This window comes from Lachancea thermotolerans (assembly GCF_000142805.1).
Source record: "Lachancea thermotolerans CBS 6340 chromosome A complete sequence".
Taxonomy (NCBI): Eukaryota; Fungi; Ascomycota; class Saccharomycetes; order Saccharomycetales; family Saccharomycetaceae; genus Lachancea; species Lachancea thermotolerans.
The window spans coordinates 227,441-250,070 of NC_013077.1; the positions used below are offsets into that span (position 1 = coordinate 227,441).

At 45.4% G+C, this 22,630-nt stretch overlaps 9 protein-coding genes across 9 annotated transcripts; 3 read left to right on the forward strand and 6 right to left on the reverse strand.

The window, feature by feature from the left end:
- Positions 1-420: 420 nt before the first annotated feature.
- On the reverse strand, positions 421-6,843 carry BLM10 (proteasome activator BLM10; the record flags this gene model as incomplete). Its single annotated transcript, XM_002551528.1, has 1 exon — positions 421-6,843. One exon carries the CDS (start codon positions 6,841-6,843, stop codon positions 421-423), a length of 6,423 nt encoding a protein of 2,140 aa, XP_002551574.1.
- Positions 6,844-7,282: 439 nt separating this feature from the next.
- SMC1 (cohesin subunit SMC1) lies at positions 7,283-10,969 on the reverse strand (the record flags this gene model as incomplete). Its single annotated transcript, XM_002551529.1, has 1 exon — positions 7,283-10,969. One exon carries the CDS (start codon positions 10,967-10,969, stop codon positions 7,283-7,285), a length of 3,687 nt encoding a protein of 1,228 aa, XP_002551575.1.
- A 269-nt stretch (positions 10,970-11,238) lies between these two features.
- KLTH0A02728g (KLTH0A02728p) lies at positions 11,239-11,652 on the reverse strand (the record flags this gene model as incomplete). Its single annotated transcript, XM_002551530.1, has 1 exon — positions 11,239-11,652. One exon carries the CDS (start codon positions 11,650-11,652, stop codon positions 11,239-11,241), a length of 414 nt encoding a protein of 137 aa, XP_002551576.1.
- A 191-nt stretch (positions 11,653-11,843) lies between these two features.
- CDC4 (SCF ubiquitin ligase complex subunit CDC4) lies at positions 11,844-14,105 on the reverse strand (the record flags this gene model as incomplete). Its single annotated transcript, XM_002551531.1, has 1 exon — positions 11,844-14,105. The coding sequence occupies one exon, from the start codon at positions 14,103-14,105 to the stop codon at positions 11,844-11,846; it is 2,262 nt and encodes a 753-aa protein (XP_002551577.1).
- A 1,339-nt stretch (positions 14,106-15,444) lies between these two features.
- Positions 15,445-16,596, forward strand: KLTH0A02772g (FAD-dependent oxidoreductase; the record flags this gene model as incomplete). Its single annotated transcript, XM_002551532.1, has 1 exon — positions 15,445-16,596. The coding sequence occupies one exon, from the start codon at positions 15,445-15,447 to the stop codon at positions 16,594-16,596; it is 1,152 nt and encodes a 383-aa protein (XP_002551578.1).
- An 899-nt stretch (positions 16,597-17,495) lies between these two features.
- Positions 17,496-18,146, forward strand: WWM1 (Wwm1p; the record flags this gene model as incomplete). Its single annotated transcript, XM_002551533.1, has 1 exon — positions 17,496-18,146. The coding sequence occupies one exon, from the start codon at positions 17,496-17,498 to the stop codon at positions 18,144-18,146; it is 651 nt and encodes a 216-aa protein (XP_002551579.1).
- A 259-nt stretch (positions 18,147-18,405) lies between these two features.
- IES1 (Ies1p) lies at positions 18,406-20,343 on the forward strand (the record flags this gene model as incomplete). Its single annotated transcript, XM_002551534.1, has 1 exon — positions 18,406-20,343. The coding sequence occupies one exon, from the start codon at positions 18,406-18,408 to the stop codon at positions 20,341-20,343; it is 1,938 nt and encodes a 645-aa protein (XP_002551580.1).
- A 46-nt stretch (positions 20,344-20,389) lies between these two features.
- KLTH0A02838g (KLTH0A02838p) lies at positions 20,390-21,277 on the reverse strand (the record flags this gene model as incomplete). Its single annotated transcript, XM_002551535.1, has 1 exon — positions 20,390-21,277. One exon carries the CDS (start codon positions 21,275-21,277, stop codon positions 20,390-20,392), a length of 888 nt encoding a protein of 295 aa, XP_002551581.1.
- A 217-nt stretch (positions 21,278-21,494) lies between these two features.
- Positions 21,495-21,809, reverse strand: HSP12 (lipid-binding protein HSP12; the record flags this gene model as incomplete). Its single annotated transcript, XM_002551536.1, has 1 exon — positions 21,495-21,809. The coding sequence occupies one exon, from the start codon at positions 21,807-21,809 to the stop codon at positions 21,495-21,497; it is 315 nt and encodes a 104-aa protein (XP_002551582.1).
- Between the last annotated feature and the right edge of the window lie 821 nt (positions 21,810-22,630).

A 22,630-nucleotide genomic window follows, 5' to 3' on the forward strand; every position in this document is an offset into this window, starting at 1 on the left:
CTACACTCCTAAACCGGTCTTATTATAATATTAATATCCTAGTCTATTTCAAAGCAGTGTTTGTTAGAACGCCCGCATAGAGGTAATACTAACTTAGTAACACCAGAAATTAGCGGTGCACATGCTGTATAGAGGTACCAGTCACTTGTTGGTTTTACAGAATTGTCTTTGGCCTGGCGACATATTCTAGTATTTTTTAAGCGCTATGCTTGCTCTTCTCTTGTATCCGGCCATTTTCGACAAGAGGGAGCTGATATTAGCGTTGAATGATTATCAGGCACATGCCCAGTCAGCGGTCTTTTTATAGAATAGTCTTGTTACACTGCTTTAAAGGTGTACTGTTGCAATCTGAAGGGAGCCGTTTTCGGACTTTCAACACTTTACTTGACGCTATAAAGGCGGGGCATGATGATATCTAGTCTAAGCGTAGTAACTTCTCCACAAGACCCCTTCAAGGTCTTCTAGCTCATCATAGCTAAATTGCTCACGGTCCAAATGCCATGTGTCAGCCCTAACTTTTTTGAAATCACTTATGATTTCCTTGGCAGCTGTTCCTGACATACCACTAGTGCGAGCCCATGAGGATAGACTACTTAGCTTGCTGGGAATCCATTGTGGAAGCGGGGAGACGTACGGAAATGCTGAAATGATAGCACCAAGGCCTATTACGCAGCTATGGATCTGTGAGTTCGTCTTCGAAAGCTTTTTTTTATTTGCAAACGAATGATTTCCAAGACCATTGGCAAACTCATCAATAAGTTTGTTGGGTATTTCTGTATCGCTCAAAGTGTGGATGATCCCGGACAGCACCTCAGCGGCGCGGAGACGAACCTCGACGAAGTGCCGATTATAAATCTGGTTAACGACAAAACGTAAAATGGACTGTTTCTGGTCCATAGAGAGCTGCAGCATGTTTTTAGAGTAGAAGTTTTCGGCAAATACAAGTTGAACTCTTATCTCATGAGATGTCTGCATATCCATGTTTTCTATGACCCGCATCATGATGGAAATGTACTCCTTCCTTAAAGGCCAGAATGAAATAGCAATGTAACACGTAGTAGGCTCGAGATTAGCCAAGTTACAAACGTCCTTCATTCTTATCAGATTCATCAAAAATGGAGCCAGATATTTTTCCATGTACAGTACCAATATTACGCTGTTTTGACCCTTCATCAACTCCGTAATCCAATTCAACATTGTTGCAGTCATATAATAGTACCTAGTTTTCAGCACTTCTTGAGCAGGAAGGTTTGTAATAGCACCACGTTCCTTCTCTATTTCATTGAACGTGTCTTTTAGTTTGTCATCAAACGCACGAGGAATATTTCTAATCATACGCCCCAGCCCCGTCTCATTGCTTGTAAATTTCACGAGCTTGCTGGTCGAGGAGAAACATGGGCTTATCTGGCTTTGTAAAAGCGTAGACAGTAGCTTCGAGATTGATTGTCGAACTTGGTCGTATGGATGATCAATAGTTAAGAAAGGAATTAGTTCTTCAGCCACAGGAGTTTTGAAGTCCAGGCTCAACATCATATTTCTTAACAAGGAAATTTTAGATGCTTGATCAGCAGATGAATCAGATGCAGTGTCTAAAACATTCTTGATTTTGAAAAGCTTTCGATAAAGAGGAGCGCATCTTCTTATATCGACCGACGTTGGGAGCCACCAGCAAACAATAGACCATATATCTACAGCATCCTGGTTAAGTTCATGGTCCAGGCATTCGTCAAAAAACCCAACCAAAAAGCTATCTCTTTTTTCAAGGTCGTTCGAGGATGTTATTTTTGAAGCAACGATAAGACCAGCCATTATCTCAACGCTCATGATCATTGATGCTTTATCACTCTTGTCATATAGAGTCCGGCACAAGTTGAGCAGGTCCTCATACTTCAGTGCGGTGCAGGAGTTAGTAATCAATGATACAAGTAGCTCGAAAAACTCGATGTTTGCGTTGCTAAAGACTCCTTTGTTTTCATTATCTTGAATTAAAACTTTGGCAATCTGAAGAACCCATTCCTTATCTATGAGTTGGCCGAAAAGGTTCAAGCAGTTTATTTCTTTCTCCTTGAGGTTGAACTTCGTTTCGTTTGAACTTTTGATCACTTTCAGACTTCTTCCCCAAGCGATGTACCCAACATAGGCTTTAGAATCAATAAAAAAGTTGGGGTTTGCGAAGTTTTTCATTTCAGTTTTGAAATAGCTATTGAAGTTGGCAGTATCGGTCTTGATTAGCTCAATGTTGTTTTTCATGAAGTCAAAATCAAAAGCGTTCCTGATTTCGTAATTAAATTCTCCCAAGGAGATGATTTTGTTGCACATTCCTAAAAGGGTCTTGATTGCAAGGTGGACCATAACGGGGTGCTTTGTCTTTGTCATTTCGTAAAGACAAGGGAGAACATTTTCACTTGGAGGTAGTTCAAGGTTTGATTGGAGTCTATAAGTCAGCTTCATTATGAATACCGGTATCTTCCATCCAAGGTCTGACCCAGAAGAGAGTGTGTTAATCAAGGAATCCTGAAGATGAGAGAGAAGTGAAATATAGCTGTATCTCTTTTTGTCTTTCGCTTTCTTGACAGCATCTACTTGTTGGCCTATCGATTTGTCTGCCGGCCTGAGAGCTTCGATTGTCTTCATGTCAAGTAAACATACACTGGAAGGAACTTTCAAAGATAGCGCGATATCTGTCAGAATGCTGTCAGCATATTTTGAAACATTGAAATCTTTTACACGGCAAGCTCTTATCAGCAAGTTGACAATCTCTTCCAAGTTTTTGTAATCCGACATGATCTTCCTATGGATTTTTTTCAAAAGCAAAACTTCAAGCATCACTTCCACTTTTTTATAACTTCCTTCATTCATTGCAGACTCCAATGACGTTAATAGAAATTTCATTATCATTGAATAAGAGCCAATCAGTTGTTTCATTGCATGGGCCAAGCACCCTTGAGCTGGCTTGAAAATTGTGGGGTAAAGAGATGTAGATAATCTTAGAACATCATTCAAAAGCACTTTTTCAAGCTTAGAAGGAGTTCTGTTCGTAGAATGTAGCAAAACTCTCATTTCGTGTAACGCATGCGCTTTTGCAGCAAAACACGTTCTCGTGTATGGATCATCAACATGCGACAGGTTTTGAATATTTTCAACGAACTCGAGATCCAAAAACGACGTGGGTTCTTCATCAAAAATCGTCTCTTGGCCAATATCAGTAAACCAGACCTTTATACCATGCAATAGAATTTTGAACAAAATAGTATTGTCCTCGAAATTAGCGGAGAAAAACTTGAATAGTTTGTGAAAAAGAGAACCAATTTTGGATCTTATTGAGTGAATTTTTAGGTATGTGAAGTTTTCCATTTTCTTATTTTTGTCAGATCCAAAGAAATAGTTGCAACCCATAATATCCAGATCTCTCATAGCCAAAGTACTGTTTATTGCTGATTCAACGCCGTAGGTGTGGTGACGTGACCCTGGCTCAGGAGTTGCAATGCCTGAGGGAGCAGCTGAAGAAACTCCATCGAATAACGTATTTCCCCCGAGTGAACCTTCGCCACCTTCAGTAAATTGTATTTCATCCAGACCATCTTCAGAGAGGTCAATCGAGCTTTCGGCTTCAGAATCAGCTTTAGTATCATTTCTAATTTGTTCAATGTCCATATTCAGCTCTTGAGAATCACATATTTTGTCTCGAACGCTCTTCAAAAGCAAAAGCTTAGCCTTGTAAGAGTCCACAGGTAAAATTTCAGTTTTGTTTTTGCTGTAGTCGGCATCAAACAATAGGCTTGCGCCTGATAACGCGTGTGTGACAATTAAAATGTACTTTTTCATTTTGTCGCTGTAAGCTGAATCTGTATGCGGAGATCTCATCATCTCTGATATGTTCGTGGAACAGTAATCAGTAAAATTTTCAAGGAGCTCAGTACCAAACTCAACTTCGAGTTTGGAGGGAACATGCCACTTAAAAGTCATCATTTCTTTCGAAAATCTTTTCGAATCAAATTGCAATCCTCCCCACCTTTCATCTCGAGGCATGCTGCATTTCTCTGGATAGAGTCTGTAATCGATGACCTCTGTAGATGAAAGACTAGTCAAAACGTTATGAAGGACCAATGATGTATGAACATCTAGCGGAGGATTTGTTATATTATCAAAAATGAAGAACAGTATGTCTTTGAGCTCTTCACGATAACTTAGCATTGATGAGTGAGCTTGTCTGAGAATGTCGCTAAGAGCAGTTAGGTAAGTAAGCAGTTTGACATCCCGATGTTGAATTTCCGATGAACTACGAACTGAGCCAGCTCCTTTCGCTATCTGGTCCTTTATGTTCACACAAAGGGTCGAAAAAAGTTTTGCCCCGATTGCCGGCTCCCTTCTTGCAGCAGCACCAAGTGGAATCGTAATCAGTTCGTAGTTTGGATGCTTTTCTTTGAAATAGTCGTTTTCCCAAAACGTCCTTTCCAACACACCCGAAAAGTACTTGAACATAGGGTCTGGCATTGACTCCATCATAATCATAGTAGTCTGATTAACCTTGCTAATAAAACCTTCTTCTAAGTCGCTGTCAACTAATTGAATCACTTTGTTGAGATAAATTTTTAAAACATCTTCAAAAATTGTGGTCGAGGCTTTGAATGCAGCGACTAGTTCAGATTTATCGTACTCAAAACTATCAAGCTCCTTGTTGTATTTGAGAAAGAAGACATGTTTCTCAATGAACGGAGCAGCGTGTGACGTGAAACTAAGGTGGTCATCTTCAGAAACCAAGTTATCGATAGGCACAAACGAAGCTATGGAAACAATACAATTAATAATATTGCTGGTAAGCAATATGTCATTATAATCGATTTTTGAAACCAGCATAAACAGGATGTTTGTGATGTGGACGCGAAAGATGTGGTCCTCAATCATAAATCTAGCAACTTTAGTGAACTGCTTGAGTGAAGAAACAAGCCGGTGAACCGAGTGAACATATAAATCACCCAAAGAATCGTAAAGATCCAATACGACCTTACTGAAGACCAAGTCTTTGTTTCCTGGATTGATGTCTAGCAGATATGCGAGACAAGAAATGTAATAATTTGCCATTTCGGAATTTTTATTCTGAGCTCCCAAAAAAATAACCTCCTGGAAAATATTGACAACTCGGGTATGGCACGCAGAATTGAGCTTCAGATGGCACCTATGATTGGCTTTGGGATTTTTCTCCATTTTGACTCTTTCATGATACATTTTAATAAATCCATGAACGAACTTAGCTATTACTTTCGTCCACGGCCCATTATTAGATGGATGAGCGAAGGTTTCTATTGATTTAACAAGGCCTTGCAGTTTGTCTAAAAATTCATGGTTCCGAGACCCGTTCATCGAGAAGACAAGAGGCCTCACTGTTCGACTAAAAGAAACAACCTGGAAATCATTTCTCAAATGATTTTGAACTCTGTTGAAAATAAAGTTAATCTGGTCTTCCGTTAGGAGACCAAACTCCCTGAACGAAACATTGCCTAGCACTTGTAAATGGGGTGCTTTCTCATGCAAAAGTTTATTAAGTGCATCTTCCGCAATGCAACCGATGAAGTCATAAAAGTGTGTGTCGAACCCTACAGAAGGAGTTGTAGTGGTCCATAAGGTGAAAATGAGCGGAAAGTAGTCGGTAATGCTGGCGCTCTTTTGATAGCGATATGGAACGAAAGACGTTATTATAGGGAATACGCAGTAAGCAGTAGTGGGAGACAAGCTTGAAATATAATGGTCCATAGTATCCTTCAAAACGCTATCATCGTTAAGGCCATAAAAAGGTTTTGCGGCATGAGCAAGTTTAAGAAGAAGTCGAAAGAGTTGATTGTCAGACTTGCTGGAGATTTCATAACGGGTACAGGTCGAATCTGGAGGCGGCAAAAACTCATCTAAAAACTTTTTCATTGGCCTATAGTCAAGCTCAAGACCCTCCCCGAGAAGAAGCTCTGTGAAGTTAGTTTGCTCATCATCAGTGCTAACTAATGCTTCAAAAATATTAACATGCATCACTCTGTAGACTTTCTGACCTTGCACTAACGATAAGGAATAAAAGGTTGAGGCTAACACTTTTCTTAGCTTAAGGGGGAACTCAAAATGCAAACAGTTTTTTAGCTCATTAGCCCAGTGATTGACATTAACAATAGTGGCGGACTTGGCAGTTATTTTTCCTGTGGCAGTGAATTGTGGGCCATCAAAATCTACCATCTCTTCGTCCTCCTCATCTTCGTCCTCGTCTTCATCGTAGTTGTTTATATCATTGAATGAGGCCTCGTCATCTGTGGAAAGCCGGAACAAGTCGGTATTTAAAGCCAATTCATCGATTTCTGCTTTTAGATCCGCTAGATCCTTACTCGATATGGAAATAAGGCCTTGTATATCAAGGGAGCATATCGCGATATAAAGGTTTACTAGAACATGACAGAGGTACTTTGCTTGTTCCGTGTGGCTCTCGATTTTGTAAGGCAGGCAGTTTTCGATTACAAATTTCGGCTTAATGTCGCGACAAAACCATTTGGACTTTGGGTCGTAAATTTCCTTCAAATGCGCTTCTTGATCATCAATGTAATCTAGGCCGTAGTGATTTAGCCGTTCCCTTAGGATGCTGTCGGAGCTACTTTCATCATAAGAAACTTGAGAACTGAGTGGCGTTGTGGATCTCGGACGTCTTGATGGTGACATGGAACTCTTAAGCGCGCCAGATAAAAACTTCGCCTTTTTAGACTTTGACAAATCAGAACCAGAGTTCGATCTGGCTGTTTTCATGTCTTTTAAGCTTAAGCTTCGATTTTGATACGGCTTGAGGGGCGATGGCGCTTGAATAAAATGTTCCATATTTTCTGAAAATTTTAGGTAAACTTGGGGATTTCAACCACGATATGTTTAAGGCCGGCGACTCCCTATGAGTTTATTCTAGATTACTCAAAAGCTGGCTAAGAAGACTGGAGGATGGTTTGATAGCTTCAGACTTCAAGCCATGGCACTAATGCAGAATGATTCTTGTCATCAACATACTTTATCAGGTGACCGGGTACCCCAACGAATGACCTGAAGTTGATTGAAACCGTTATGAGGCACCCTTTGTTGTGCGCGTAAATTTTAGTTGCACATTTTCTAGCTATATTATCTAATTCTTATGAATGGGTGTTTTAGGGTATGCATGCTGAGCCAAGTTATGAACTGAAAGCCACCCCTATTAATTGACCTGCTAGAGACTTCGTAGGCGCTGAGGGCCAGTTTTATCGGTCGTACATTGTTCAAAACAAGTAAAGTTTCAGTCCTCATAATTTTCGAGATTCAGTGTCAGCGCTCTGGATGTGTTGTCCCGTTGCTGCCTAAAGACTCCAACTAGGGCCTGTGACTTTTCAAACATTGTGTTTTTTAATGAGATAACAATAAATTGCAAGTTCGAAAGCGCCCTTTGTCGAATATAGGTTGCTATCCTCTCCACATTCAAAATATCTAATGCAGCGTCAACTTCATCAAGAACAAAGAAAGGACTTGGTTGGAAAGAGTTAATTGCAAAAAGAAGCGCAAGAGCAGCAATAGTTTTCTCACCACCCGAAAGAAATTCCATGTCTTTGAAGCGCTTGGTAGGCGGTGTAGCATGATACCTTATCCCAGCAAGATACGGCTCGTCTTCATCCTCCAAAGTAAGAGAAGCATTCCCACCTGCCAGCTCAGCGGTGGAATGCGGGTCCCTAGTAAGCTCTCTGTATACATCATCGATAGCATTGCTAACATGATCAAAAGCGCTTTCAAACGCATCTTTCCTTAACCTCCGAATTTTAGCAAACTGCTCATTGACTTTCTTTTCTTTCGTCTTGCATTTCTCTGTTTCCTTGAAAATGCTTTCGTACTTGACCTTGGCCTCCTCGTACCGCCCAGCCGCTTTTGAATTAGGTTGCAGGACTGTGAGGAGCTCATTCAACTCATCTATAGACCTTTGGAGTTCATTCCCAGTTTCAGCTTCGCCGCTCTGCTTGAGCCTTCTATTCAACCTCGTGAAATTCACAAAGACTGCATTAGCTGCTTCAATTGTTGCGTCACTCACCCCATCAAGAGGTACTCTTTCAAGCGAGGATGATCCATCAGGTAACTTAATATTGAGCATTTTGCAGTTCTTGAGGACATTGGCTTTTTCTAAAGAATTTTTGTCAATATCTTCAGCAAGAGCCTCATGCATGCGCTTGGCGGACTGCAAGTGTTCGGTAGCTTCCTGAATTGTTTCTTCTGAAGAGTTGAGCTCTACTAAATCCTTATTAATTTCGTTCTGTAGGTTATCCAAACGTGTCTGTTCCTCATTGATGGTGAGCTCCACACCCTGTATTTCATCCGTTATTCTTTGCTCGTCAGAGTTCAAGGCTTCCAGCTTGATTTTCGCTTTTTCAATGTCAACCTGTACTCTTTGTTGACGCTCTTGCGTGGATTGCAGGCGCTCGGTTTCAAACTCAAGCTTTTTTTCTATGCCTGCAATCTGCATTTGCAGCTTCCTCAAGTCTTCTAACTGCCTCCTCATCATTTCTCCTGAGTGCTTCTCATATTGCGAAACCTTGAACCCGATGTCTCCTTCGAAGTCAGCATAGACAGAGTCTAATAAGCGATCTTTTTCTTCCTCAAACCTAGCTGTCGTTTTGGCGTGCGCAGTCATCGCCTCTTTTAATGATTGAATTTTGGGCTCAAACTCACCTTTTATTAGCTCTTGCTGGTACTGAATCTCAGTTTCCTTTTCGTTTAGCGATCTTTTTACTTGGTTAAGCTGAGTTCTCAAGCTCATGACATCCGAATTTAAAAAGGAGAGTTCGTTTTCAGTACTCCTTATTCTCTCAGAATCTATTGTGTTTGCAGAAGATAATTCTGATATTTCACCTAGCAGGGTATCTTTCAAAGACATTAAGCCCTGGTATTCCTCTTTATCCCACCTATTTCCGGAGCTTTTAGTTGTTCCTCCAGTCATGAGGCCAGCCTTGTGCACGATTGATCCATCCAGACTCACAAGTTTTGCTCTGACATTACGTCTCCACTTGAGATCCTTTGCTATAGCCAACGAATCGCAAATGATGGAGTCCGAGCAAACATATTGCATTGCCCTCTCCAAGTCACGCTCGTAATCGATCGCATCAATAGCAAGTGTACACCCTTTTGTATCGAGGGCCATCATGGAAACTTTATTCACATCAATAGTATCCAGCGGAATGAATGATAAGATACCAGAGCGTTGCTTTTTGAGGAATGAAACGCATTGTTGGGCAACAGAGAAATGATCCACAATAACAGCGTCGAAACTCTTTCCAAGAATTGTTGATACAGCAACGGTATATTTCTCTTTTTTCGGACGACATAACTCGTGGACCAAGCCACGCACTCCAGGAAAAAGCCTTCTTAGGATAGATACGTTTTCCCTAAGTTTTCTTTCTTTTGCAGTCTCCCTTTGAGTAGCGTTCATGTCGTCTAGCTTAGTGAGAGTTTCCTTCAGTTTGAAACTGACCTCATACTCTCTGTTGTTGTTGTATTCTGCTCTTGACTGGAGCTCTTTTAACTTTTTAACGGCAGCTGATACCTGAGATGTTTTCCCACTCAGTTCTTTGGTAAGCTCGGAAACTTCATTCTCTAAAGCCTCTTTCTCAGCGCCAAGCTCCTCGTTCACTTTCAACCTTGAGGCATCTAATTGCCTAGAGTACAGTTCAATTTCATCAGAAATCTCTTGCGACTCATTTTTCTCTAAAAGAAGTTTGTCTTCTAATTCTGAACCACCTGAACTCAGAAATGTTTCTTTTAAATCCTCATATCTTTTGAGATTAGCCTCATTGAGTTTGAAGTCCCCACTAGATTTAGCAGATTCGTCAATTTCAGCTTGAAAGTTTGTCTTTGCCTTGTTCACAACCTTCAATTGATGCTCGTATTGTTTTACCAATGACTCCTGCCGGTCAATGTCCCTTTGTAAGGATTCTATTTTTGTCACAGCAGCCGATAGTCTTTTATCAATGCTCTCTTTTGAACTCTTTATGGGTAGCAGAGAAGAAGTAAGATGATCAACTTTCTTGGTTTTATCTGATAGCCTCGTTCTTTGCTTAGCAGCGAGCGTCTGTTTCTTCGCGTAAGATAGCTTTTTTTTAGCCACTATTTGTTCCTCGCTATTAAGCTCGGAGTCTAAGCTTTGGAGCTCTCTTTGTGAAGATTTTAAGCTCTCTGTTAAACTATCTCTTTTGGCTTGTAAATGAAAGAGCTGCCAAACAATAAGCTGTTGTTGGAGCTTATTGCGTTCCTCGAGATGTTTGCGATACTCCTCGTCTTTGTTAACTCCTTCTTTGAAACTTTTGAGACCAATGTTTGCGCGCTTTCTTGATTGAATCAGCTCAGAAGTGGCAGATCTTGCCTTTTCCAATTCTTCTCTTAGTCGATCATACTCTTGTTTATATTGAATCGATCCAGAGACTTGCTCAAAAAGAGTTGTGAGCTCACGAGGTTTCTGTGAAGCAACTTGCTCAACATCTCCTTGAAAAACTAAGAAGTTGCGTGCCTTGATAAGGATGTTCTCACTCTCCAGAAAATCGCAGTATTTTTTATGGCTCACCGTCTCGCCATTTAATTTGTACGTGCTTTCTTGTGATAACGTGATAGTCCTTGTTAGCTCCGCAACATCATTTTCCTGTCCACTTGGGCTGTAGAAAGCTTTCACATATGCCGATGATGGGTTATTCTCATTGTCATGCGTCTCAGAATATCCGCTGTCGGCATCACCGTCCTGTAAAGTTCCTCTGTATATAAGATCAGCCAGTGTATGTGAGCGCAAATGAATGCTTTTCATCCCTAACACAAAAGATATGGCGTCCATCAAGTTTGATTTCCCCGATCCATTGGGGCCAATAACACTAGTAAAATTAGACTCTCCAAACCCGATACTGACCTTCCCCTTGTATGACTTGAAATTATATAGCTCGATGCCCAGTAACCGGCCCATCTTGAATGTAATTCAGATTGAGCAGAAATATTGGGATTATAAGTGCTGCCCTTGACTAGTCAATTATATGGTGCGGGAGTTCTCAGTTCGCGTATCAAACTTTCAATATCCTTACGCGTTTCAGCTATTCGTATATATTGACTATAAACAAGAGAAGGCGTGATCACAGCACTTCCACACAACAGGCTCAGATGCAGGTTTGAAATATGCTACAAGTTCAGAATATCGATGTAATGTTAACGAAGTATTTAAATTAGTGTACAAACAGTCTAGGCGCGCTGCTCCATTTCAAAGCTTTCTTGCGCCGGCAACCTATCATATGGACCACTCGAAAAGTAAGATACAACTTTCCGAAAGAACCATAAATTGAACTTGTTCAGGAGGTAAATAGCACCAGCGCTAAGTACGATATAGCTAGCTTTCCGTGTCATTCCCGCCCTGTCCTCTGGCACGATTGTACGATACTGAATGACGATGTTCACGCCTAGAAGAAACATGGCAACAGCCGATAATGCAATTGAGCATGCACTAATGAAGACACCCAATGTCGAGACAGGCTGGTTTTGGACCTTCAGCAGCTTGGACTTGAACCTGGGGCCGAAGACTCTTTCTTCAGAAGTTTTGCCCGAGCGAGCCACATTCCTGTTTCTCAGGAGCCCAGAAGAAGAGCCATCGTTTTCCATAACTCGGAACTTTAGCAGAAAAAGCTTGTTTTTTTGGTTGAAAAGCTTGATGGTACTACGATGTGGCTACTCTTTCTCTTTTAAAATTGATCGAAATTCGGCTGCAGCAATGAGGTGCGCACCCAGAAAAATCAAATTGATGTTCTATCACGTGAACACTGAAGTATGTAATCTGGGCAATGGTTCGCTAACTACGGGTCATACAACCGAGTAGCGCGGCTTCCGAGAGTAGCATACTCGGCATCTTCTCTATCTTCTGAAGAATAGGGTAGATTTTCAACATTTGCCTCCTGCTCCGGCTTCCCAAAGTCGAGAAACTCAACAAAGCTGCGCCCGTCCCTCTCAACAGCAGCTACAAGCCTTCTATTGTCGAATTTAACGGACCAAATCTGATCTGCATCGCTCAGTAAGTCTGAGTGAATCAATTTTCCGCTTCTAAGGTTGTAGACATTGAATTGTCCCTCTGAGCCGCTTACGAGAATATTGTCGTTGACGTAGAATGTCGTGATTGCACTGAGGTCTTTGTGGTGGTAAGCGAATTGTCGGGAGTAGTTATCTGAATCCCAACCACGTAAAGTACCGTCGGCCGCAGCGCTCACTAAAAATTTGTCTGATAGCCCCAAAAGCCCAACTAGAGCTGTGTGGCCTTGAAGCGTCAAAACAGAGCCTGTTACCTTGGTGCAGGGATTGCTGGTGGAGTTGATCGTTGTGCAGTGCCCATTTTTTTGAATATTTTGCAAGTCCCAAACCTTAATGGTGGAGTCCATTCCTGCGGATATGCACCGATTCCTTGTGTAATCGTAGATGGTGGAGTAAATACGGTCAGTGTGGCCCGTTAGGACATACAGGCATTTCATTTTAGCGATATCCCAGACCATTAAGTTGAAGTCGTACGAACCACTTATTACGATATTCCCATGCCCAGACACCGTCCGCACAGCTGCCATGTGGCCCCGAAGTACCCCCACAAAGTACGGGTTCGTATCTGTGGTGTTGAAGATTTCGCAGACCTCAGGATCATAATTTTCGGAATGGCAATTTGGAAGCCTCCAAACATGTAGTGTGTGATCTCTAGAACCAGTTATTATGAATTTCCCGCCGTTGTGCTCAACGATATCCAGGCATCTAACAGTTGACGTGTGCCCTTTGAAAACATGAGTGCACTTGCCTGTTTTGATGTTCCAAACTCGCACGCTTCTGTCAGTTGACCCGCTAACAAGTATCCCATCCTGGCCATATTTCAAGGCCCATACACCGCCATCATGGCCACTAAGTTGGGCAAGAAAGCGCCCGCTTTTGACGTCGTAAACCCGTATCATTTTATCATCAGCTCCAGTAATCACGTAGTCATCCTCAAACTGTAAACAGGTTACTATCTTCATGGTGTGTCCTCTAAGTGTTGTTCTGTGCGGTTTAAAACGCCCATTGTACCAATTTTTCAAATATGACTGGTTTTTCAGAAAGTGTACACGAAAGAGGTCCCCATCTTGGGACTCATCATTTGACTTTTCTGGTGTCTCATTAGAATACTTTTTGAACTCCTCCTGTGATATGAAACCCTCGGTTACCATCAGCTTCCTCCATAGGTAAGAGGTGTTGTTTATAAGGCTGTTCCACGTCCTGTTTACCGACAAGCATCTTGATATATCTTCAAAACCCAAGTTCGTTAAAATATTCATCGAAACTTCAAGCGGGAGTGAGCTTATGAGGTCTCGCTTCAAGTTGTCTTTAACTAATGTGCCCAAGTCTGAAAGCTCACTTCTTGTGAGCTTGCTGACAAGCTGAAAAACGAGGTTTTGATAAGCTGAAGGTGACAGTCTAGAGTGTGCGGTAGACGCTACTAGGTCCAAATAGTCTTGTTGAGAAATAGCGTCCCTGGGCGAACATGGCGCCCCAGACGACGAGCAGCTTGGTGATGCTATAGGGGACAACGGAAGCCCTTCTTCGTTTTGTGCACTAACTAAGGGATTAGTTCCATTGCCGTTGGTGACTGAGTTGTTGTTTGCAACAATCGCGGGGGTGTCGTCGACCGGCGTGCAGTTATTACATTGTGTCGACTGCTGGTTATACTGGGGGTCGCACTTTCCATTCCAAAGCCCTTCTTTTGTACCTTCAAGTAACAAAGGGCTGTTATTTCTGTGTGGGGTACTCTTGTGTCTACTATTGGTGGAGAAGGATGGCTCTTGAGTCGAAGTGGGGACAATGTCTTCGGCAAAGTTTGAGTTTCCGGGAATGATGGAGCGCTGAGGAGATTTGCAGTTCCCTCTTAGCCGCTTGCTATCAAAGCTGGCCTCATTTTCTCCTTCACGGGCCCTTTTGGAACTGTTTTTCGCTGGTTCATCGCACAGCAGTAAGTCCATCTCTTCAACTACGTTATCGCCACTCTCCCGGACTTGGTAACGGAAAGGTATCGGAATACCCATAAGAGGATATTCAGTGGAATCTGATGTCATCGCAGCACCTGTAGGATCGGTTTTTTCTCTTTTAAATAGGCTTAAAGAGAGTTTCAAAGGAATATATTCCCACAAGACAGTACAATTTCTTTACACGAAGATCAATAATTTCAACTAATACGATATGAAAAGCATTAACAAAGTTAAAGTTCATCAGGAGTAGCCTGTTCATGTATGCTTCAGTCGTTGCTATGAGTGAATTCCTTGATAGTAATCGACCTAGTGTTAGAATATAACTTGAGGCTTGAGTTACAGGGGCAACGGTGCATAGATTAATCCATCAGGGCGTGCCCCAAATAGATTGGAAACAGACGGATCCTGGTGCGTCAAGTACAAAGCCAAGAGAAAGAGAAATTTACAACTAGATCCATTCTCTTAAAAACTAACGCACCTGTCATTTGCTATTATGTCATCGGCTCAGCAGGAAATCAAACATGGCAGAAGTATTAACATTTTGATCTTTCCAAAGCCATTCGAGTCAGGTCTCTGCGTGAAGTATTTCATCTATCTGTTTGTTCACTTGCCTCGCTGCTAGGATACAACAGCCAACGCTTTTTGTCTACTTCGTCCCCTGCACGTTCCAAGTTGTTTAAGCTTGTGTGATTCTTCCTGGAGAGATTTTCTAAGCTCAGAAAAATAGCAAGCGTCAAAATCCAAAGTTCACGATTCACACTGTGAGAGCTTACGGTTGTATTATGGTATAAGTTTCGCTGCTAACGAGACTATCAACGGGAAGTCTGCATCGGGTTTTGACCTCTCGCTCCAATTTTATTACTGGTTGCTCGAATACTAGAGTGTTAGCGCGTGAAGAGGAAATCTGAGAAGTCCACTTGGTATTTCAAAGCAGCTCGCTACGATGCAATGTATTCAGAACTACGCCGATTATTTCATTTGGCGAATCTTTCGAGACCTGTGTGTCAGGCTACTTATTCGGCGTTTCCCGATGTACCACCTTGCTCCATGGCGCGAATATGATGAATTACTGAGAGACTCATTGGGGGAAATTATTACGCTGTTCATTTTCCAGGAATCACGCATAAACTACAAATGGCCCCTGCTTTTGTTCTCGAAATAACAGAGAAGCTTAGTGTTATAGATTTTCCTATTATGGTCGACGCCGTTTCCTCAAAAGCTTGATTCTACATCGAATGTAACCATAGGCTTGTTTTTTTATTTCATATTGAAAGACTCCATTCAAAGTACTCAATGAGGTCATCGCAGCAACCATATTTGTTGTGTTTTGACGAGCGGTTATTTTAATTATCCGTCGATAGTGATACGTTCGACAGGGGCCGGACAATAGTCTCCGGTGCGCAGCTTATCAACGAAAAGTGCGCAAATGCTTCCGGGTATCTCAACAGAGGTAGTAGCAGGCTCTAAGATGGCAGACTTGGTTATTGCCGGTAGCGGTGTAATCGGCCTCAGCGTCGCGTTCGAGCTCCTTCAGTCACCGGGCTTACAGCCGGCAAGAATTCACATCATCGCTCAACACTTTCCCGGAGAAGAGCCGATAAGTCATGAATTTACATCGCCATGGGCTGGCGCACACTTCAGACCATTCCCTCATCGTCCTGAAAGCTTCGGTGCAGATAGAAGGGAATCTGGGTATACGAGAGTGACTTACAAGCGCATGAAAACAATAGCGGCAGAACATCCGGAGTCTACGATCGAGTTCATGAAGGGAGCAGATTACTTGGAGCAACCTCCCAGTGAATATGATGGCATGAGTCCAGGCTATAATAAAGATAGTCTCGAAAACTTTCGAGAGATCCCGAAAGGGGAGCTGCCTCCCAATGTCAAGTCGGGATTTGAATACACCACTTACTGTCTCAATGCTCCGGAGTATCTCGGGTTCCTCCAAAGACAGGTGACAGCGCTCTGCAAAGCCAAAGGGGTAGAACTGTGTTTCAAGAGAATGACTCTTCGCTCTTTGGCACAAGTTTATGAGGTTGTTCCCAGCTGCGATGTAATTTTTAACTGCACAGGACTTGGGCTCCAATTGGATGGTAGCTATGACCCTTCATGCTTCGCAATAAGAGGTCAAACTTTACTTTTGGATGTTCCTCATAAAACCAAATTCGCGGCGGCAACAGTAACCCATCAGGGTCGTGACGGCAATTGGACATTTGTGATAAAGAGGCCTCCAGTTGGAGGCAAGCCTGCTCAGTATATTTTAGGCGGTACCAAGCAGCCGGGCGACAACTGTGTTACGCCACGTGACATGGATTCTCATGCCATAATGGAAAGAGCCAGGGCGCTTTATCCCGAGTTACTGTGTGAATCTGAATTCTCCGTAGCACGCGTGAATGTTGGCTTCAGGCCTGCGCGAAATGGAGGAAGCCGTGTGGAGCTGGAAAGCGCTTCGCCTGGTCCCGTTATTCATGCTTACGGCCTTGGCGGTATGGGCTACGAAACCTCACTTGGTGTAGCAGAACACTGCTTACGCATTTATAGAGGTTTGAAATGCCAACGGAGCAAAGCCAAGCTCTGATAAAGGACTAAATGTTAATAGAAGAGAACACAATCGCCGCGTCTATTTCAACACAATTGACGGTATGTTCGACTAGTATTATCCCTCCACAGCAACGTAAAAGCAATGACCATGTACCAAACCTCCATAGGTTACGTAGGATCTGGCATGTTCAAAGGAAAAACGCAGCTCGAGTTTGCCCTTCTTCGGAGCTTTAGACCGCTCTTCAAGCTCTAAAGCAGCATCTTGGTATAATGGCATTGTCGAAAGCCTAACGTCAAGTAGCTGAAAGAGCAGGACCGGATCGGCTCACATGTGATAGCAGCACCTAGACTAATGTTTATCTTATAAACGAGCTTCAAGAACTTCGCCATAAAAGGTTAGGATTCTTTTTTCAAGGATGAACCCTAAACCGGTTTCAGCCAAAATTAACTGCTCAATCTGAGAGCCATTCAGCCCGAACTAAAGTGAGCCTCGTTAAAACATTGTGTTGGGCTTTGGGTATCTGAACCTTCGCAACTGAGGACTCCATTGTTAATGTTTTACTAAAACCCTCGTAATGGAGATGTACTCTCGGAAAATTCTCATCCGCTCTCATGGGATGACCGTTTAATGGCTTTAGCTAAGGTAATCGGCTTCCCTCTCGAACCCCTTTACATCGTTTTATCAGGCGGTTTTCTCAGGTTACGAGATAGCTAGTCATATGCTCTTCCAAAAATCATCAGGAATTGGATTCGTGCCGGTCGTATTATGGTATTAGTAGAAATATTAATTAGGATGAGGGAGATATGAACAAGTACTCTGTCAGGGTGGCAATATCTACATAAAATATCTCAGCCACTTATTCCGATTCAAGCTGTTACAGTTTTGATTACGTCTTTTCATTTCGCTGAGCTTTTAGAAGGACTTGATCTTTGAAGATGGGGCATTCTAAAAGTAATCCACCAAAAGTACCAAATGGTTGGAAAGCAGTCTTTGACGAAGAATATCGGACATACTTCTTCGTCGACCTATCCAATGGGAAATCGCAATGGGAAGAGCCTAAAGGCACAACTTGGAACGCGGAGTCACCGCCCCCTTATCAAGAACAGAGGCCTGCAGGTGCGCCAAGTGCAGTAAAGGGGGATAGGAAAACCCCAGCCACGGAACAGCGTAGCGGATACCCACAGCAAGCTTACCCGCAACAGCCATATTCACAACAGGCCTATCCGCAGCAGGGATATGGTCAGCAAGCCTATCCGCAGCAAGGCTACCCTCAGCAGGGCTACCCTCAGCAAGGTTACTACCCCCAGGCTTACCCTCAACAACCTTACTATCCACAGGCATATCCTCAACAGCAGTATCCCCAGCAGCAGCAAGGCCGCAAGAAGTTCGGAGGTGCTATGACTGGTGGTTTGCTTGGTGTGGGTGGTGGTCTTTTAGCTGGTTCCCTTCTGGGCTCAGCCCTTTCACCACACGAAACAATCGTCGAGAATAACTACTATGATGATAATGGTGGAGGTGACTATGGCGGCGGAGATTTTGGAGGTGGTGACTTTGGTGGCGGAGATTTTGGAGGTGGTGATTTCTAGCGTAGCATCACTAACATATACGACGCGCTGTCCTCTTTGTGTCTGTTAAGTACAGCGTCTAAGATATGGCCTCCCGGTAAACCGAGCCAGCAGTACATTTCAAGGCCCAGCATCCCAATATTTTAAAACGAGTATTGGTTATGATCTCGAATCATCACCACCGTTGCAAGTGAGCATATAAAGTTAAATAATATAGAGCCAAACTTCAGCGCAGGTAGCCCAGCTATACGATCTTTATATTCAACTGCCAACGGTTAAAATGGGCAATCGGGTCTACGATCCCATCCATGATGTTTTTCAAAACAAATCTGAGCAGGAGGATGTACCTCCAAATGAGAAGCTTGCTGGGGCGGAGGCCCCATACCCCGAGGAAGAAGACGGAGATTCAACACAAAGTGACGACAACGCAACTCCTATGAACGAGAGCGGGCCACACAAACGGAGGACGAAAGAGCCTAGTAAGTATATGCGCCACTTGAAAAAGCCAGATGGAGAGTTTTTCACGCGCAAAGACATTCAGTTTGAGTTTTTACATGAACTCTGCTCCGACAGGAGGGCCCTTTTCACCAACAGGTATCAAGATTTCTTCACGATAGCGCCAACTGAAGAGTCTGAGCCTTTGAATGTCACTGACGAGTCGTATGTGGCGCGTAAGTTTATAAAAAACGAGAAGCTCACGTTTTCTGAGTACTATCTTCTGACGATTGCTTCATCCACCAAATGCTCCAAGATACTGCGTGACAAGCTCTTATTCGATCGCAATGTGGCATTCTCTACATGCGCCCTATCGCTTTTGGTGAATACAGGCCGTCTGAACACGACGATCAACTTTTTCTTGGAAATGACTTCTCAACTGCGGACGTTTCATTCTATACCGTGTCTCCAGCGGGATGCCCGGGACCCGAAGTCACTGCAAGACACCCCAAGGCTTAAGTCGATTTTGAAAAATCTGCCTTTGGGGAACGAAAACCTGCCGTTGACGGAATATTATGAAGCCCCAGTTGCGGGGAAAAGGCTTGATTCGAACCCTGTGAATTTGATGTTTCATCTATGCGACAATGTTGCGCTTGTTAACCTAAAGTTCATCCAAGAGTACATATCTGGTGCGTCTGATCTTTCATTTTTCGACATTTTGGAAAACCCCGATTATGACCCCTCGCAGCGCGCGCAAATCCTCCTCTGGCTAGTCTACGTACACTTGGAAACGGACATGACTGACAGCGCCATTGAGAAATCGCTGGAATTGTTTGAGGTTGACGGAAAATTTAAACTCGAATCAGCTCCGGAGAACGTAGACATCGACACCCCAGAAGAAGTTGAATTCGGTGAGTCACAGAAGACTAAGCGGAGGGAGTTTCTAGTAAAGAACAACAGACTAGCACATGACGGTTATAGGAGGTCTGACGCGAATAGGCCGCTAATGGAACAGACGAGATTGGACAACAGCTCCGCCGAAGATGTCGAGAGCATCGACGAGGACAAATCGTTTACGGAGAAGACGCCGTCAAGAGCCGTGCAAAGGGCGAACCAAAGGGCGAGTAGAAGAACGGGCCAAAAGCCGGGGCCCAAGCCCGGTGCTAAGGCCGCTGCGAGGGCTTTGGCGCCCAAGAGGCAGTCTCGCAAGCACGCAAGGGAGCAGGCGAACGATTCAATGGAAGAAGAACATATGCCCGAAACAACTTCCAAGCTTGAAGACGAGGATTTTTTGGCAGAGGAGGAGCCAAAGCTACAAGTTCAGCTGCAATCACAGTCTCAGCCAGACGACCCGGAGGCCCTGCAGGCGCCGGCCAAGAAGAAGCAGAAAAGAAAAACCGGGCCAGCAGCTCCAGCATCACAGGTTCAGCGGAATGAAGCGCTTGATGAGAAGAAAAAAGACGAGATGGAGGCGCTGATAGAATTCGACAAGAGCGAGGAGGTCGCGCAGCATCGGACCCAGGACGCGCTCATGCAGGAGCTGGAGCGGGCGCAGGCACTGACGAGGCGCAAGCGCGAGGAGCTCGGACTGGTGAAGATGTTTTACGAGTTCGAGGACGTCACGATGGCCACGGTGATCGGTGTACGGGGCAAGAAGCGGAAGAAGTTCAAGGACGGGCTTCTGGGGTTCGAGACGGACTTCATCCGCACGATCAGCGGCGCAAAGCGCGCGATGCTAACAGCCCAGCATGACGCCAACGAGGATATATACGAGTTCAAGTAGGATTATTAAACGCTATTGATTTGAATGGCCCAGTGTGGCGGCAGAGTCACGAGAGCACGGCGCGGAGGAACTCTTGTAGGCCGTGCCGCAGGCCGTATTCTTGGATGAGCGCGTTGCAGACGTGGTTGGCATGTGGGACCGTGGAAGGGCCGTTAAAGAGCTCCACGGAGAGCAGTGACTGCGGAAGGGGTACGCTCTCAAAATCGATACGGTAGTGCACGAACACTGCAAGCGAGGGCGCGGTCGCGGCCGCGGCCGCAGGCGCCGGAAGCGAGGACACACGCAGACAGCTTTCGGACCGCTGCTGGACCAGCCAGCGGCGGCTGGCGCGCGCAATCTCTTGCCAGAGGTCGCTGCGTGCCGCGTGCAGCCGCGAGTATTCGTAGCATCCCAGTAGCAGGTAAGATACGTTGAGGGCGCGCTCGCAGTGAGTAACTAGAGGGCGCAGGGCAAGCTTGGCCTGCGGTGGCGACACCTCTAGCACGCGCAGGCTCGTGACGCGCGCGGACTGCGTGGCCCATTCCAGAGTCAGTTGTAGTTGTGTCCCGAACGAGACGACAGTGGCAGGTGGCCCCAGCGAGCGCACCTGGAGGAGCGGCAGGAACTCTTGTAGACAGCTCAGCCGGGAGCCAGGGTCGAGCAGGGGAAGCGCGTGGAACCTGTGGGAAGCGGGCAGCGATGCGGGTGCGGACGCGGAGGCATCGCGAGCGAGAAGGTGAAGCAGTTCTTGTGCGTGGCCTGCAGGGCTCGGGGCTTGCGGCTCTGTGGCCGACTGACTGCCGAGCTGTTCTTCCAGGGCGCGCACGCGCAGCCGCAGCGCGTCGCGCTCGCGGAGGGCGTGCCCGGCGTGCTCACCAAGCGCGCCAGGCTCGACTGGCTCAGTTGGCTCAGCTGGTTCGCCTGGCTCTCGGGGTCCTTTTGGAATTTCGTGCATTGCAGAAAAAAGTACGTAAAAGCTAGCTAGCAGAGGGCCGCGACGCAGAGGCCGCGGCTCTTAATTTTCGTAACGCGTAAAAGCCAAAGAAATATGCGGGGGAGGCTGTCAAAGAGGTGCGATCGAACATAAACGAAGATCAGAAAGAAGACATGAACAGGGGGCGCGGCGCGCGCGTCCCATGCAGAGCACCGCGGCGCTCAGGCCACGTGCGCGCTTAGTTCTTCTCACCGCCGTGCAAGGACGAGCTGACGTACTCAGCGGCATCGTTCAGCTTGGCCTTGGCGGCGTCCACGTACTCACCGGCCTGCTCGGTCATAGACTTGCCAGTGGCCTCGCTCTTACCCTTGTGGGCAGCGTCGTTGACGCCCTGGAAGGCGCCCTTCTCCTGCTCTGGCTGCATCTTACCGGCGACCTTGTCGGCCTGGTCGGTGACGAACTCCTTGCCCTGCTCGGCGTAGCTCTTCTGGCTGTCTGGCTTAACCTTCTCGGCGGCTTTGTCGGAAAAGTCTTTTCTGTAAGAGTCGGACATTGTTGATGTATAAGTGTTTGTTGGTTGGGGTTTGATTCTAGTGGAGTAGAAATCTGATGAGGGAGTAAAAGAACAAAAGAACTGCTAGGAGAGATACCGAATCCCCACCATTTGCCGCCCCTTTTATACCTGTTGAGCCGCCCCCAACCTCCCCAAAACCCAGCAAAACCAGCCCTAGCCCGTTTCTCGGTCCGGGCCGCGCCCGCCATGATCCGCCCCTGTTTCGAGTCCATACCGCGTAGAGATTGCCACAAGCAAGCCGAAGCAAGCCGAAACAAGCTACTAAAACGAGCTGAAGCAAGCCAAAGCAAGCTGAAGAATCCTAACAGGTGTCGTTTCTGGTGCGTTTCGATCCGCGCCGTAGGGGACGTTCTACGCAGCGCCGCCGGACAGGGACCACCCACAGCAAAGCTTCCAGGATTGCTCTGGTGGATGGTGACGCACGGCCGCGCGGCCCCGTCTGCGGATTGCGGAGAGGCGGTTGCCGTGGGCAACGGAACAGGGGCGAGGACACGACAGCGCATCGGGACCCGCGCGTCAGCACTTGCGGCGCAGGGGAAGGGATTGCTCTTGGCGGGCGGGCGGCGGCGGCGGCGGAGCCGGAGCCGGGAATGGGGTGTGGGTGGAGCGGGTGAGTGCGGCGCGAGGGGGTCGAACGGCGGCGGGGCGGGTCACGGCCCGGGTCACGGCGCGAGTCAAAGCGCGAGTCATTTGGTCACGTGAGTTTACAGTCGCGTGATCCGTGAAGTATGATACCACGTGTCATGTGACCTGAGTACCAGTCACATGCCCGCGCTCTCGTCGCTTCCCGAAATTCCACG